At 44.9% G+C, this 16,399-nt stretch overlaps 1 protein-coding gene across 4 annotated transcripts in view; it reads left to right on the top strand.

Moving 5' to 3' along the window:
• STAMBPL1 (STAM binding protein like 1) overlaps positions 1-15,290 on the top strand; it is a 48,975-nt gene extending 33,685 nt beyond the window's left edge. For all 4 annotated transcript variants that reach the window (XM_030334147.1, XM_030334149.1, XM_030334148.1 and 1 more), the window contains exons 5-11: positions 509-604; positions 3,106-3,463; positions 5,521-5,645; positions 7,873-8,010; positions 12,706-12,818; positions 13,707-13,806; positions 14,967-15,290. In XM_030334147.1, the coding sequence (XP_030190007.1) occupies positions 509-604; positions 3,106-3,463; positions 5,521-5,645; positions 7,873-8,010; positions 12,706-12,818; positions 13,707-13,806; positions 14,967-15,023 (987 nt within the window). In that variant the 3' untranslated portion in view covers positions 15,024-15,290. The remainder of the gene's footprint in view (positions 1-508; positions 605-3,105; positions 3,464-5,520; positions 5,646-7,872; positions 8,011-12,705; positions 12,819-13,706; positions 13,807-14,966) is intronic.
• Positions 15,291-16,399: the final 1,109 nt, after the last annotated feature.

Genomic DNA, 16,399 nt, shown 5'->3' with positions numbered 1-16,399 from the left:
ATTTTCCGGCCACTAAAAATCACTGAGAAGTTGTTTGAGGTCCAGACTCCCCAACCCTGCCCCGAAACACGTTGATTTGGGGAAACTGGGCGTAGGCCTGGGAATCTGTATTTGTACACGAAGCGCCCCAGTTGCCCGTTACGGTCTGTCAAGCCCAGCGGCCCCTCCCTACCACGCTGTCCAGTGTCTTAATCATGATGCCGCACTGTTGGCCTGCTGTGCGGTGTGCAGTGACAAACCCACCACGTAAACACGGGGTACCTAACTCAACAGAACCTACCTAGTTGAGTCAACAGAGGCTCTTACAAAAGGGATAAGCCTTTCCATTTCCTACTGAAAAGTTGTGTTTTGGAGCCACGGCAAAGAGAAGTTTCTATTTCTGCCATCATCTTTGGTTACTTGTGTCTTGATTTCTAATACGCATACCAGCTTTTCTTTCTCAGCTGATGATCTGAAAGACTGTACTGAGAATCCCACTAATCAATATGTATATATATATTTTTAAAAGAAACTGAAGGAGATTGCATTCCCAAGGACAGATGAATTGAAAAAGGACCTTTTAAAGAAATATAACGTAGAATACCAAGAATATTTGCAAAGCAAAGTAAGTTCAATTGGTACATTTATTTCGCGACTGTTTTCTGTGCGGCTATGTTTTGAATTTCATTTTCATGTGAGTGTTTCAAATGTCATGTGCCTTTCAATTAAAAATTACACATACAAGGCTGTAAAGCCACTAACGAATTCATGTTGATATACAGGTTAAGCACTTGCACCAAAGAAGTGGTATTTTTATTTCCTTACAACTCTAATAACGTTGAGAATGACTTAGAATATGGATTTCTTATGGTGATTTAAATAGAGCTTTTTGACCAACTCTTGCCAGTGGAACCTTGAGGCAGATGACCGCTTTTTGGTGATGCACGGAGCCAGTAGGAGGGAGGGAAAACAGTGTACAGTTTCTGATTGTTCTGATCTAGATTATTCTGATCTAATTATGTAGGCCTTGGAAATGTAAATTCGATTCTTGAATATTACAGTCAATATTGCACTAAGATAGATGAATAGCTAACCATATGAATGAAATGTCGTATCACCAATGGACGGTGGCTTCTGGATCATTATTACGTAAAGAGAGATCATGATAATGATGTCTAAGAGATTGAAAGGCACTGGAAGAAGAAATTGACCAGTCCATAGGGCCTCAAGTTCAAACCTTGAATTCTTCCTGTTTTTAGCGTTGTTATAAAGGTGGTGTTGCTTTTTTTGTTTGTGTGTTTATGTGCTTTGGGATTGTCGCTTGTACTGACTTTCGCTTCAGTTCAATGTCATGAACTCGGCACATGGTCGCAGAATGTCTCTGCTTCCTGGGGGCATAGCCAGGTTTCAGTGCTGAGCTTCCACTAAATGACAGCGGGAATGTTGAAATCTGAAATGTTGAAACTCCTCAAGTGTGCATATTGATGATTTGACTTGAACTATGAAAGATAAGAATGATTTGGGGGACCCAGACAAAGCAACAGCAAAGGAGAGAAAAGCCCAATCCGGTCTTCCTTCACGTCAACGATGCATGTGGTTGCCCTCTCAGGATCTCCCAGGGAGGAAAGGCCCGGTCTGCCTCTGATGATAGCAGTTATATCACAGGCCACAACAGTGTCCCAAAGTAGATGTCATGTGGCAATCTCTGTGCAGACCGAGGGGCAGCCTTTATGCCTAGGAGAGAGAGAGAGAGGGGAGGAGAGAGGAGGAGAGAGAGATGGGTTTACCCATCAGTAAACCCTCACTGTAGGCAGCCCTGGAATCATCCAGAAGCTTGTTAGAAATGGGAATCTCGGCCCCTAGCCCACAGCTGCCAAATCGGAATCAGCCCTCATAACAAAACCCCGGGTGATTCGTGTGCACCCCAAGTGCTATTGGAAACTGTGTGCCCCACCCCACCCCTACCAAAGTTAGTTGGTTTTCTTTTCTTTTTTTTTTTTTTTTTTATACATAATTTTTTAAAAGTAATCTCTACCCCAGTGTGGGGCTGGAGCTCACCACTGAGATCGAAAGTCGTGTGCTCTACTGACTGAGCCAGCCAGGCAGCCGGCAAAGTTAATTTTTTTTAATGTTTATTTCTTTTTGAGACAGAGATCCAGTGTGAGCAGGGGAGGGGCAGAGAGAGAGGGAGACACAGAATCCGTAGCGGGCTCCAGGCTCTGAGCTGTCAGCACAGAGCCCGACGTGGGGCTCGAGCCCACGAACCGTGAGATCATGACCTGAGCTGAAGTCAGACGCTTAATCAACTGAGCCACCCAAGCATCCCCAAAGTTAGTTTTTATCAAAATCATTTGAGGAACTTATTAAAGATTTGTATTCTCTGACCTAATAATGCCTGGATTTTTTTTTTTTTTTTTTTTTTTTTTTTTTTGAGACTAGGGAACCTGGGATTCATCATCTTAACAAAATTCCCCATTCGTTCTGATAGAGATGGCTGGACGGTTTCCTAGTGACTCCCCTTTCTCCAAAAAGCCCCAGTGGGAAGAGTTCTCGAGTCAGAGGCAAAAACTTCTACGGCAGGGACTGTCCAGTAGAACTTCCTCTGATGATAGACACGTTCTGTGTGGCGCTGTTATGGGAGCCACTAGCCACGTGGTGCTGAAAAGGTGGCCGGCGTGACCGAGGAACTAAATATCCGATTTCATCGCATATAACTTCATTTAGATTTAAGTAGTCCATGTGGCCAGTGGCTGTGATTTTGGACGGTGCGGTCTAGGGTGATGTGACCATTTCTGAGATATTTTGCTTTGGTCCGTCGGGCCACGCCAACCATCCTGACCTTGATTTCCTAATTCTTTTTAAAAGCGTGGGGTATGGAGGGAACTTGACTGCCATAGCCCGCCTCTGGTAAAAACGCGGGTGGCTTTGGGACCGCCCCCTTGGCCAACGTAAGGGGCCTCGGCCGTGATGGTTGACATTTTCCTCGCTGTCGCGTGAGTGTCCCCCTGGGCGGACCGCGGCCTCTGTGTCTCTGCGTCTGCTAGAAGCCTGCAAGTGTCCAGTCCCGCTTCGAGGCGGCTGCCTCGGAAACTAACCTCTTCTTGCGGCCGCCACGTTTTTTTTCAGAACAAGTACGACGCCGAGATTCTCAAGCGACTGGAGCATCAGAGCCTGATCGAGGCCGAGAGGAAGCGGGTGGCTCGGATGCGCCAGCAGCAGCTGGAGTCGGAGCAGTTCCTGTTTTTCGAAGACCAGCTCAAGAAGCAGGAACTGGCCCGCGGGCAGATGCGCAGCCCGGAGCCCCCCGCGCTGTCCGAGCAGATCGACGGCAGCGCCGCGTCCTGCCTGTGCCCGCGCCACAGCCCTTCCCTGCTGCACGTCTCCGCGGACCAGCCTGGCAAAAGCGACGCGGCCAATTCCGCCAGCCACTCGCCCCCCGTCAACAGGGCTCTGAAGCCCGCGGCCACTCTGAGCGCCGTGCAGAGTAAGTGACGGAACGCATCCCCGCGAGACACGGCTTCTCTTCCGCTGGAGCCGCGGCCCCTAACCGCTGGGAGGTGCTCCTCCTTTCTCTCTTTTTTAAATTGTTTAAAATGTTTATTTATTTTGGAGTGAGAGAGAGACAGAGCGTGAGCAGGGAGACACAGAGTCCCAAGCAGGCTCCAGGCTCCGAGCCGTCAGCACAGAGCCCGACGCGGGGCTCGAACCCACGAACCGTGAGATCGTGACCTGAGCTGAAGTCGGACGCTTAACCGACCGAGCCACCCAGGCGCCCCCCTCTTTTCATCATCCACTGGGGTAGGGCCCCCACACGATGCGGTATGAAGGGTGCCATCCGGCTCTTCCCGTCCGTAACCTTAAAATTCAGGAAGCATGATTTGCCCGCCCGGATAGAACAGCACGCTGTCATCAACAGGACTGTATCTGGTCATGGTATAGAGATTTGAAATGAGAAGAATTCCAAGCATTTATCTTTCTTTCATGCATTTTAGCCAAGAAACGCATGAATCTTCAAGGTAAATACTTACACTGGAGAGGGAAGAAGATGCTAAGAAAATCGTTTGCTTAAAAATGTAAACATAAATGTTATGGGGCGCCTGGGTGGCTCAGTCGGTTAAGCGTCTGACTCTCGACTTCAACTCAGGTTGTGATCTTGCATTTGTGATATCAAGCCCCACATCGGAGTCCGCTTAGGATTCTCTCTCTCTCTCTGCCCCTCCCCTGCTTGCTCTCTATCTCTCAAAATAAATAAAAATAAATTTAAAAAAAACCCTGCATTTTAAAAAATGTAGGGGCACGTGGGTGGCTCAGTAGTGAAGCGTCTGACTTTGGCTCCGGTCATGATCTCGTGGTCCACAGGTTTGTGCCCCACATCAGTGCTATAGCTCAGACCCTGGAGCCTGCTTTGGATTTTGTGTCTTCCTCTCTCTCTGCCCCTCCCCTGCTTGTGATCTGTCTCTGTCTCTCTCTCTCTCTCTCAAAAATAAATAAAAGCATTAAAAAATACAAATACAAATGTAAATGTACACGTTTAGCATGTCCCTGCCCAGGAGGCTCTCTGACACACAGGTCGTTACCCTCCAGATGGATTATAAGCTTCTGCCAACAGTTACTTCTGCTTGGTGCCCCTCCGTCGGCACTGGCAAGCTCCCAAAACCAAATGGGGTAGATTTTCCCCACAGACACTGTCGGATTGCAGTCTGCGTTTCCATTTATTTTAAAAGAGTTGCGATAGGCAACTATTTAATAAGTTACCCTATCACTAATGAGTTCTGTAAACAGTGCTTTTACTTAACGATCACCAACTTTCATGAAGCTATCAGAAACATACGGAAGACGCAGGAAAGAAGATCTATCCTATGCCTGATGGTCCGTGAGATCCATTCACTGCAGCCTGTGCAGGTGAAGGTGTATTTGCTTGGTACCCTCCAAAAACCTCACACATCTATGCAGACAGTTGATCTGAGGCACAAAGATGGAAAAATGCTTGCACCTTCCCACTTGTTCACAAGATAATTTATATGCAAAGTGGAATTTTTCCTTCCTTCTGGTCAATGTGTACTTTTAAGAGTTTAAAAATAAAATATAGGAAGTGGAACACCTGATAATTTCACTATATATATACATATGTATATACACACACACACACACACACACACACACAGACACACACACTTTATATATATATATATATGTACACTTTATATATATAGTGCAATTATATTTATATATATATATATATATATATATATATAGTTTATTTTGAGAGAGACAGAGTGAGTTGGGGAGAGGCAGAGAGAGAGAATCCCAATCAGGCTCTGTACTGTCAGCGCAGAGCCCCATGCGGGGCTCGAACTCATGAACCGTGAGATCACGACCCGAACCAAAATCAAGAGTCGAATGCTTAACTGACTGAGCCTCTCAGGCACCCCTCATTTTTTATATCTATATTGCCCGGTAGTTGCTTGCCACAAATAGCTCTGATGGATGGGATGGAAGATCTGTTTTTTTTTAGCTTTTTCTGCCTTTTCTGTTTCCTAGATTTAGTGGTTGAAGGACTGCGCTGTGTAGTTTTATCCAGAGACCTCTGCCACAAGTTTCTGCTGCTGGCAGAATCTAATACAGTGAGAGGAGTAGAAACGTGTGGAATACTCTGTGGAAAACTGGTATGGTCTTTGTTTCATATCTTTCTGCCCAAGATACACGTTCAGTAGTAATGGCTTTCTTGCGATAAGCAGAACAGAATAAAAGCATCCTCAGAGCTGCAGAAATTATGAAATTATCTTTACCTGGATTAATGACACACGACTACTGTCATTATTAATGCAATGAATCCTGGGAAATGGATTGCAAAATTTCAGGGATACCGTACAAGCTGGTTGTGAAGAATGAATGGAACCACATATTAAACCTTTGTTTAGAAAAATGATGGATTACAGGTCTTACAATTTCCAAAACCATCTAGTTTTCTAAATCAGAGTTCCATTGCAACGGTTAGTTTCACATGTATTTATGTAATTAACTCTAGCGGGTTTGATGGGTGACATCTTGCCACCCTTTCCAGACACATGTGGAATAAAATGAGGGTTTCAGACGGTAGTCTCAGGAAGCTGAAATCTTGTAGCACAGGTCCCATTTACATACGGAAGATTTCATCCGAAATATGCGATGAAACGACAATGTCAAAACAAGGAGGACAGAAGAGAGAATATGCATAAGCCTCACTTGCCTACTTGCAAGAAGGCTGAATAATGTTTCGTTGAAAGTGCCCTTCGTAGACTCATTTGGATACCAGTTTTTAATTCTGGGTCCAGGCACGTTTTCTGTCCTGCGCATTCCGCTTGGGAACTGCTGCTTAGTTGGATAATACGCTTTAGTCGACACGCGTTCTCCTACCGTATTCCGGTTGTACATCTTCACTTTTCCTCCGGGAGAGACGAAGCACAGACAACAAGCACAAGAACACGGCCTGCCGCGGTCCCCCCACAGCCGCCTTGTTTGCCCTTGGGGTGGGGGGCGGGGACTGTGGATGCTTCCTCTTCGAGACCATATGCTGTGCCTAGTTTGATGGGTTGATTGACTGATTCTTCATTCATTCTTCATCGGGCGACGTGTGCTGAGTACCTGCGTTTGGCAGACGCTGGGCTTGGTGCTGGCATTTGTAGCCTAGAGCAGCCACAGTTTTTGCCTGTGACTCTCACATGGTGTCTGTGAAGAATCAGACAGGTGACTAGTTATCGGTGGGGCCGGTGCTCTCCCTGGAAGTGCAGGGCATCATGGCCGTGTGTGACTGGGAAACTGACCTTGTCTGGGAAGGTCAAGAAGGGTTTCCCTGAGAAGTGACGTTTACGCCAGGCCTGAAGAGAATACATAAAGTTAGCCATGAAAGGCGGGAGGGGGGAATGGAGGGAGGAGTTACGATCCTGGCCGAAGGAACAGAGCCCCGTCAGAGCAGAGAGAAAGGGGTCCTTAGGGAGGAGTGGGCACCCGCTGTCAGCATGACATCTCCCGCCTGAGGATCGTACCCGCTCTTCTCAGCCTTCTTCCTTCAACTCTTACCTTTTACCTGAAGGGAGTGGTTTGTTTTTCCTTTTTCTTTTTCTGAATGCAAATCCAGAACAGTACCTTAATTATGGGCAATCCCCGTGAGTAGCCCCAGTAGCAGAAGAAAATAGGTCTGGAAGTGAAATTAAACATAATTAATAAAATAAAAACAAGACCATCGACCTCCACACGCCTTAGAAACGTCCTTCAGTAAAACCACAAAAGCACTTAGTCTCCCGCCTCAACCTGCTGCCGTTTTGTTCTGCATTTTTTCCACGGCAAATGTAATACATCAAGGCATTATTTATTAACTGAGCTATCGTGGACCACCTGGGATGCTAAGAACTCCTATTTATTATGCATCTTCCATTGTGAACATAGGTTTTGAGTTCCAGAGAGCTGATTCTCAAGTTTTTTGGCAAAGAATCCATTTTTAAGAGTGAGGCTTTGATTTTGAGTGTCGATGGGTTGGGAGGTTGCAGGTGGTGGGACGGATGCTCTCTAGTCTTTTTCTTCTTTTTAATATTTTTATTTATTTTTGAGAGAGACCGAGCGTGAACGGGAGAGGGGCAGAGAGAGAGGGAGACACAGAATCCAAAGCAGGCTCCAGGCTCTGAGCTGTCAGCACACAGCCCGACATGGGGCTTGAAGTCATGAGCCGTGAGATCGTGACCTGAGCCAAAGTCGGACGCTTAACCGACTGAGCCAACCGGGTGGCCCGGACGCTCTCTAGTCTTACAGCAAATCATTGTATTTCCATTTCAGGTTGTGGGTTTTTGTTTTTGTTTTTGTTTTTGTTTTTTTTTCCCTTTCAGATGCTTGTTATCCTTTGTGCCAATTGTTTTCTAGACGCATAATGAATTTACTATCACCCATGTGATTGTGCCAAAGCAGTCTGCGGGGCCGGACTACTGTGACGTGGAGAATGTAGAAGAATTATTCAGTGTTCAGGACCAACACGGCCTCCTCACGCTCGGATGGATCCACGTACGTGTGACCTTTTTTCAGCTGCAGTTTCTGCTCAGTTTTCTGTGGGGTGCTGCTTGCCTCCTTGAGGACACGTAGCTTCCTTCAAATAGTTCCTTATTTGTAATTTTTTTCAAGTGTAACAAATGTCCTGTAATAAATGACTTGCTCTGATGATTTTTGTATGGCCTAATGGAGACCTCGTCAGAGTTTTAATTAATCTTGACTACACTGTTATTGTTCTCTCTGCCTGTGCCATGGGTCAAAAGTAGATTATTTTAAGAAGATTCCTAAAAAATATTTCTTTCCAACAGATGTTTGTAAATGTCCGATAGGGACCGTACATTCTTCTGCATCTCCCTTACAGGCCAAGGATGAATTTATCACTGCATAAGCAGCCATGGTGGGGCCGAATATATTGGGTTCGAACCTCCACTAGGCCATCATAGAATCAAGAAAGGGCTTACGAATGAAAAGATTTGAGTGTAAATCTCGGCTCTGCTAAGAATTCTTTACAGAAATGTTGGCAAATGAAGCAATCTGGACATCAGCTTTTATCGTCCATAGAACAGATGTCATAATAATTGACTTCATGATAATTGTCTGCGTTAGAATGAGATAACGTCAGTGAATTTTGAAGCACATGTTTCTAGGAACTCAGATAATTGTAGCCGTTGGTTTTGGTGACAGTGCTCTACTTTTCCTCTCCATGGTTTAATCTGTCTGGGGGAACACTTTTCTATTCAGTCTTATACATTTGGACCTGGGGTAAGGACAACTCATCCCGTGATAGTGGGAATGAGATATGGCCAAGATTTTCAGGGCACATCCAAGAGCCCTTAAAGAGATATCAATGACCTCTTTGTACAAATTTTTCAACATTTTTATTTATTTTTAAGAGGCAGAGAGAGAGAGACAGAGAGAGAGAGAGAGGAGGGGGGAGGGGCAGAGAGAGAGGGAGACGCAGAATCTGAAACAGGCTCAGAGCCCAACTCGGGGCTCGAACCCACCAACCATGAGATCATGACCCAAACTGAAGTCGGACACTTAACCGACTGAGCCACCCAGGCGCCCCGATTAGTGACCGTTTTTTATTTTACTTGACTTACAAGGATGCACTGAGTAGGGGCAGGACACATACTTAGATCCCTCACCACACGCACACACAAAATCACCAAGCACTTGGTGCTATGTAATTTCAGAGGGTACAGGAGACTTTAGTCCCAGCTCTGCCTGGAGGTTACTACATTCTCTTAGCCTCCTCCTTGTTTCTAGGCAGGGCTAGTGAGTGCCCTGTCTCCCTCGCTGGATTCGTGTGAGCCATAAGTAAGACACCAAGTGTGAGAGCCCTTTGAAAAATACAATCGCCTCCCAAATGAAAGAAATTATTTCTAATGAAGAGTTTGCAAAACTTCCCGAATATGTCTATTTGTTTGATTTAACAGTAAGTAATGTGCCTTACTGTGCGCTTAGAAATTGCTGAATTTTAAAAAAATATTTATTTATCTTTGAGAGGGGAGGAGGGGCAGAGAGAGAGGGGGACAGAGGATCCGAAGCGGGGTCCCCACTGTCAGCACAGAGCCCGATGGGGGTGGGATGGGGGGCTCAAACTCACTAACCATGAGACCATGACCTGAGCCAAAGTCAGACGCTTAACTGACTGAGTCTTCCAGGTGCCCCTAGAAATTGCTGAATTTTCAAGGCGCTGTTCAGTTTAATGTGATTTTCTGCGACAGGAATGCATTTTAAAGCAAAATAAATCGTAGCAAAGAAATTCTAACATAAACTGAGAAGGAATGACAGTCCATTATATTATACTTACATTGAAGAGTCAATGTTAGTTACTCTTACAAAACATTTGCCAAATTAAAAAACCGGTTTTCCCCGTATGACCTGCGTCATATTGCGTATAGGCAATAAGGAAGTTACCTCATTTAGATTATGGATTTGGCCAAATTTTAGAAATCCAGGATTTTGCTTTTTGTTTATTTCTCCACGTCACGTCATTGAAGTTCCATGAAAACGTGTTTAAAACCTATTCCTAAGTTGTAATGGCTGGAAATGACGTTTTGTGATTTTTATTGACCTAATGGTGGCAACAGGTTCCAGAGCTAGTCAGGGGAAAGAAGGCCTGAATCAGAATCAGATAGGGCTGGGTTCAAATGTAGCCTTCCCACCTTGACTGGCTCTGTGAACTTCTGCACGTTATTTACTCTTCTTCTTAGCTCAGTCTCCTCATCTGTAAAATGGGGATAATAACAGCACTTGTCCCATGTTGTTGTAAGAGTCGAAGGAGATAATATGTGGGAAGTGGTTCGTTCAGTGCCTGGCACGTTGTCGAGTTGCAGTGAATGGCATCGGCAGCCATCATCATCATCACGATCATGGTCATGGTCATTTTGATTTCCATAGAGGGGGTAGGGTGGGAGCACCATTCTCCCGTGGGAGAGCTGCTGTTATCAGAGTAGAAGTGATTCTCTTGGCAGAAATGAGGGGCTCAGGACGCTCGTGGTGTGCGTTGAGTGTGCAAATAAATGGACAGGCTGCGTGATTTGTCTGTTTGACACTCTGTTTGCTTCTCTGCAGCACTAGAGTCCCTCTGAGTGACTCTTGCTTCCTCGTCAAGGCATGGACGGTTCTGCGTAGTGACAGGAGGTTTGCACTGAATCAGATTAACAGGCAGTTAGACCGCCTCTACTCAGACCCTCTCTAAAGATTTGGGTTTTAAAAACCAGGATAATTGCCAGTCTTCTGTTGAGCTACGTCTTTATAGACTAAAACCAAGGGTAACTTTTTCCTCGCAGAACACGTATCTTCTGTAAATAGATTTCAATGGATTCTACCTTCATTCTATTAATTCTATAAAGTGAAGTGGAAATGAGTTGTAAAATTTTGCATTTCCTTAGCAGACCGTAGTTACGTGGAAAGGCCGTGAAGCGATTATTATCGGCCTATGGCCTTCAGTTAACAATGACAATATTAAAAGAAACAACAACAGCAATAATACGGCAACAAAAACAGCTAATGATTTTGATTCCTTTCCATGCGGTAGGCACTGTTCTAAGAACTTTACATGGATTGTCCCATTTAATTTTAATGTAGCAGCCCCATGAAGAAAATGATTATTGATCTTATTTTACAGCTGGAGAAGGGGGCACGGGGGGTTAAGTAATCTTCTCAGTGTCATATAGGCAGTGAGGGTTGGGACCAGGACCCAGGCAGTCCATGCCAGGGACCTCGGTTTCCTGATTAAAAATGGTCACTTTCCTTTTTCAAGGGGAACTGGGGTTGACTGTGCATCACCCATGGCCTGAGCCAACATCAGCACAGGTGCATGTATTTTCATACTCAAGTGTGAACCTCTGATTTGTCTCTCCTAAACACACGTTTGTAGAGAGCCCCAAACCTGCAAGATACTTCTTTAGGTTTATAACCTCCCCTTCCTTCTTATCATATGGGTATTTACTTGCTGCGAAAGATTATTTCCAAACCCCTTCAACAACTTGGAGAGTTCCATTCTCCCATTTGTAGGGAATGATGCATCCACGAAAAGATACACAGCAAAATGTGGGAAATTCATTGAAAACTTGCTTTTGTGTCCATGGTTTTGCATAAAGTATCTGTGAGTTTCCAATCACAGCTCTGTTCCTGACCAGCTGTGTGACCATGGGCAAGTTACTTAAAGGAGACTTGGGATCCCTGTGTGTAAAATTGAGATAATAATAAAACTATCCCCTAGCTTCATTGTCATGATTTAATGAGAATCTCTCTCTCTCTCTCTCTTTTTTTTTTTTGTTTTTATACATACTGTGTTAGCTAACACACACTGTAGTCTTGGCTTCAGGAGTAGATTCCCGTGATTCATCACTTACATAAAACTCCCAGTGCTCATCCCAACAAGTGCCCTCCTCAATGCCCATCACCCACTTTCCCCACCTCCCCAACCCCCATCCCCCATCAACCATCAACCCTCAGTTTGTTCCATGTGAGTCTCTTATGGTTTGCCTCCCTCTCTGTTTTTATCTTATTTTTCCTCCCCTTCCCCTATGTTCATCTGTCGTGTTTCTCAAATTCCACATGAGTGAAGTCATATGATATTTATCTTTCTGTCTTATTTCACTTAGCATAATACATTCTAGTTCCTTCCATGTTGTTGCAAATGGCAAGACTTCATTCTTTTTCATCACCGAGTAGTATTCCATTGTGTGTGTGTGTGTGTGTGTGTGTGTGTGTGTGTGTCTGAGTGGGTGTATATACCATATATAGAGACTACTATATATATATATATATATATATATATATATATATATACACTTCTATAAAAGTAGAAATATCTGCCACCTGTAATTTCCTCCCGTGGGGCCTCCGTTTTCCACCCTGGTCTCACACGACAGTCAGCTGCCTCTTCCCCATTGTAGTCCAGCAGGTGCGTGGAGTTGTGTGTGTGTATATGTATATACATCTATATATACACATTAATTTCCAGTTCTGTCTTTTCCAATAAGCAGAAAGTACATGAACACTTCCAAAAGCCTCTTCTGCAAGTCTTGGTCATCCCAAAGATGCACAAAAGGAAGGGTGATGTCAGTGACCCATTTTCTAAAATCCTTATTTAATTAATGATGGATTAATCACTGGAGTTTTCTCTGAGCACGGGCTGTGGTCTTGGCTAAGACTCCACTCCTCCAGTGTGATTGTCCTCTTTTCTTTTTATAGACACATCCGACCCAAACTGCGTTCTTGTCCAGTGTTGACCTTCACACTCACTGTTCCTACCAGCTCATGTTGCCAGAGGCCATCGCCATTGTTTGCTCACCGAAGCATAGAGAGTAAGTGCGCCGATCCATGGGGTCCAAGTAAGGCTTTTGCCTGGGGCTGCCGGTGGCGCTTAGATAGGCAGACGCACCGTGCCCTTGGGAAGAAGAGATTGGTGCCAGCCTGCTCCCTTTATACCTGTAGCTCTGCTGTCTCTTCCTTTCTAAGGTCCTTTCCGTAGTCGAGTCACTGGCTCTATTTAGTGACGACATTATTCCGGGTTGCCTTTTGAGATCTTACTTCTACTGTATCGTCTCCTGTTGAAAGACAATTTCCAGCCTTAGCTGAATTACCTCCAAAGCCTTTCTAGGTTTGGGAGACAGTGGTTATTGCCGAATGATTATGAGCAGAGGAGTCAGACAGACTTCGAGTGGAATCCCGGCTCCACACTCACGTGGTGTGTGTCTCGCGGGATACGTGACCGCTCTGAGCCTTGGTCTGTTTATCCTTGACACCTGCCCAGCGGGACTGACGTGAAGAAGCGGCTACATGGCAGTCGGCCTAGAGGGCTTGGCACAGTGACTGGCACCGTAGCTAGCGCTCGACAAATATTTGCTGTTTCTATAAACAGCATTCACGTTATTAGAAAAAGTAGAAATATCCACCACCTGTAATTTCCTCCCATGGGGCGTCAGTTTTCCACTCTGGTCTCACACGACAGTTCAGCTGCCTGTTTCCCATTCTAGCCCAGCAGGTGCATGGAGTTGGCGTTGGCCCCCTAGGGGTTTCTCTCTGGGCCAGTTATTGCAAAATCGGCTCAAACTATCTCTGTGGACTTCTAGTTTTGTGGTTTCTGTCTCCGTCCCGTTTTGAGGAAAACGTATCCTTGGGCCATTCAGACAAAGCCCCTGGAAAGCCAAATGATCCTTAACTTTTGTACATTTGTTCCCACCCTGGAACAGCACGGGCATCTTCAGGCTGACCAACGCCGGCATGCTCGAGGTTTCTGCCTGTAAAAAGAAGGGCTTTCATCCACACACCAAGGACCCCAGGCTGTTCAGTGTGAGTAGGCTGTGTTGACTATTTTTGTAATGTTTTATTTTTGAGAGAGAGAGGGAGGGAGAGAAACTGTGAGCAGGGGAGGGGCAGAGAGGGAAGGAGACACAGAATCCGAAGCAGGCTCCAGGCTCCGAGCTGTCCGCACAGAGCCCGACGCGAGGCTCGAACTCACGGACCGCGAGACCGTGACCTGTGCCGAAGTCAGACGCTCAACCAACTGAGCCACTCAGGTGCCCCTGTGTTGACTGTTTTTTACAGATACTTGTTTTTCACCTCTTCCTTTCTTTTTTTAAGGAGAGAAACAGTAGGAGTATGATATGGATAAAACACTGTACTGCTTAGTTTGTTGTTTTCTTATCCCAAAAATTAATCTTTGTAGGTACTTCTGGTTTCTTTGCACTATTAATTTATTTATGAGAGAATGCCAGTATTTCTATAGCAGAGTTGATATGCTTAAAGTTACTTTTCCATTTGTGCATGGAAATAGAGTTTTCCTCAGACTCCTTACAATTAAAGAAAATGATGCTAAATGTCTTATGAATTATTTCTGCTCGATGTGGCCACATTAATTTTTTCATAATGGTTCAATGAAAACTTTAATCGTAATTCTTTTTAAAAAATTTTTTTAATGTTGGTTTACTTTTGAGAGAGAGAGAGAGAGAGAGCACGAGCAGGGGACGGGCAGAGAGAGAGGGAGACAGATTCTGAAGCAGGCTCCAGTCTCTCAGCTGTCAGCACAGAGCCCAGTGCAGGGCTCGAACCCACAAACTGTGAGATCATGCCCGGAACCCAAGTCAGACGCTTAACCGACCGACCGTGCCACCCAGGGGCCCCCGTAATCATACCTGCTGATTGGCTTGGATTTAGCCCAAAAGAAATATTATTTGACTCCCTCTGTCCTCCTAACTGCTTGCGGGCCGGTTCCCTGGCTGGAACGTCAGAGAAACATTATTTTGAAGTTCGAATCTACTTAAAATGAAAACTACTTGGCAACCTTTGTAAATCCGTTCGTGCCAGAAATGAATGAACACGATTCTGTCCGTTCTGATCGGGAACCTTTTCAAAATTGGGAACATTTTTATATCAGGGAACTCCTATCCCCTCTCTGACGAGAACCGTGTTAATTAAACCTTATGATGTAAAACCAATTTCTTTTTACCTAGATATGCAAACATGTGTTGGTAAAAGACATAAAAATAACCATGCTGGATCTAAGGTGACGTGTTCTGAAGATTAGTACCGTCAACACCCGACATCTACCCATGGACGTGTGGTTGCCGAATTTTCTTAAGATGTTTCCTGAAGTGACTGATATTTTATATTTATACGTTTTAGATCAGAAAGTTTGATATTTATTGCTCCTGCACATTTTGAAGTTCTCTTTTTGAGTTGCCCTGTCTCCGGAGAGGTCACAGTGCTTTTACGTCGGTACCTGTGAATGTACTCAAATACCATGACCAGATAATAAATTGTGCTGCAAACAACAATATGTCCGGTATTTGTAGAGGTCTCTGCGCATGTTTTCACATCTTTGGCTGTTTCGCTGTATTCTTTAACTCGCTCCTGAAACATGTGATTCCAAATAAGAAATTCTGAGTGCCAGGCGGTCCGCAAGACAGGCCATCTGGTTCTGCAGTCATTCCCCCCGGTGGAAAAAGATGAGCAGTTTTCACGTGCGAGAAGAAACATGCCCACAGGTGGTAGAGCCGTCTTTCGTTCAATGTCAGCAAGTCCGGCTCAGAGATCCGTCTGCGGGGGTCCTAATGGACGAGACCAGAACGGTGAGCTCAGGGAGCAGGTGTCCGAGGGCTTGAGGTAGCAGACGATTCATTAACTTGATTTAGGTGACTGAACGCAGAAACGCTTGAGAGAAGAATAGAAAAAAAGAATCAGATTAAAGTGGACGGCTTGTTACCGTGAAAGTCAACGGGGGTGATGGGGAGGAGAAATGAAGTGTAGGAAATACCTGATAATTTTCAGCCGAAAAGAATAAATAAGAGAATAATTTGGAAAGCACGCTTGCAATGAAAAGTATCTGCATATAAATCAAGGCATGGGAAATTAGAAGACAAATCTCTTTAAACTGAATAAGGTTAACAAGTACGATGTTATGGTGTAATCAGGCTTGGATTGGGATTTGTGACTGGTACCTAGATAATAAAAACATTTACCTGGATTAAAAGATAGGGATGAAATACAAGGAATAGGAGGTTTGTGTGCTATGTAGGCAAATTGAATTAGTGGGAAAAACCTAAGAATGGAAACAATTGTGGAGACAGAGTGTCACCTTATTGAGAGGTAGAACATTTGAAGAGGTAATTAAGGTGAGATGAGGCCATTAGAGGGTCCTAATCCGATATGGCTGGTGTCCTGATGTGAAGAAGAGATTAGGACAGGGACCCAGAGGGAAGACCAGGGCAGGACACAGGGACCAGACAGCCCCCCACAGGGAAGGATGCTTCCGAAGAAACCAAAAGTGCCAACGCCCTGATCTTAAACTTCCGGCCTCCAGAGCTGTGAGAAAATGAATTTCTGTCCCTTACACTACTCAACCTGTGGTGTTTTATTATGGCAGTCAAGCAAACGAATACAGCAC

Source organism: Lynx canadensis, chromosome D2 (assembly GCF_007474595.2).
Source record: "Lynx canadensis isolate LIC74 chromosome D2, mLynCan4.pri.v2, whole genome shotgun sequence".
NCBI classification, from domain to species: domain Eukaryota; kingdom Metazoa; phylum Chordata; class Mammalia; order Carnivora; family Felidae; genus Lynx; species Lynx canadensis.
Note: the sequence above shows the minus strand (reverse complement) of the source record. Positions and strands in the feature narration are given on the sequence as shown.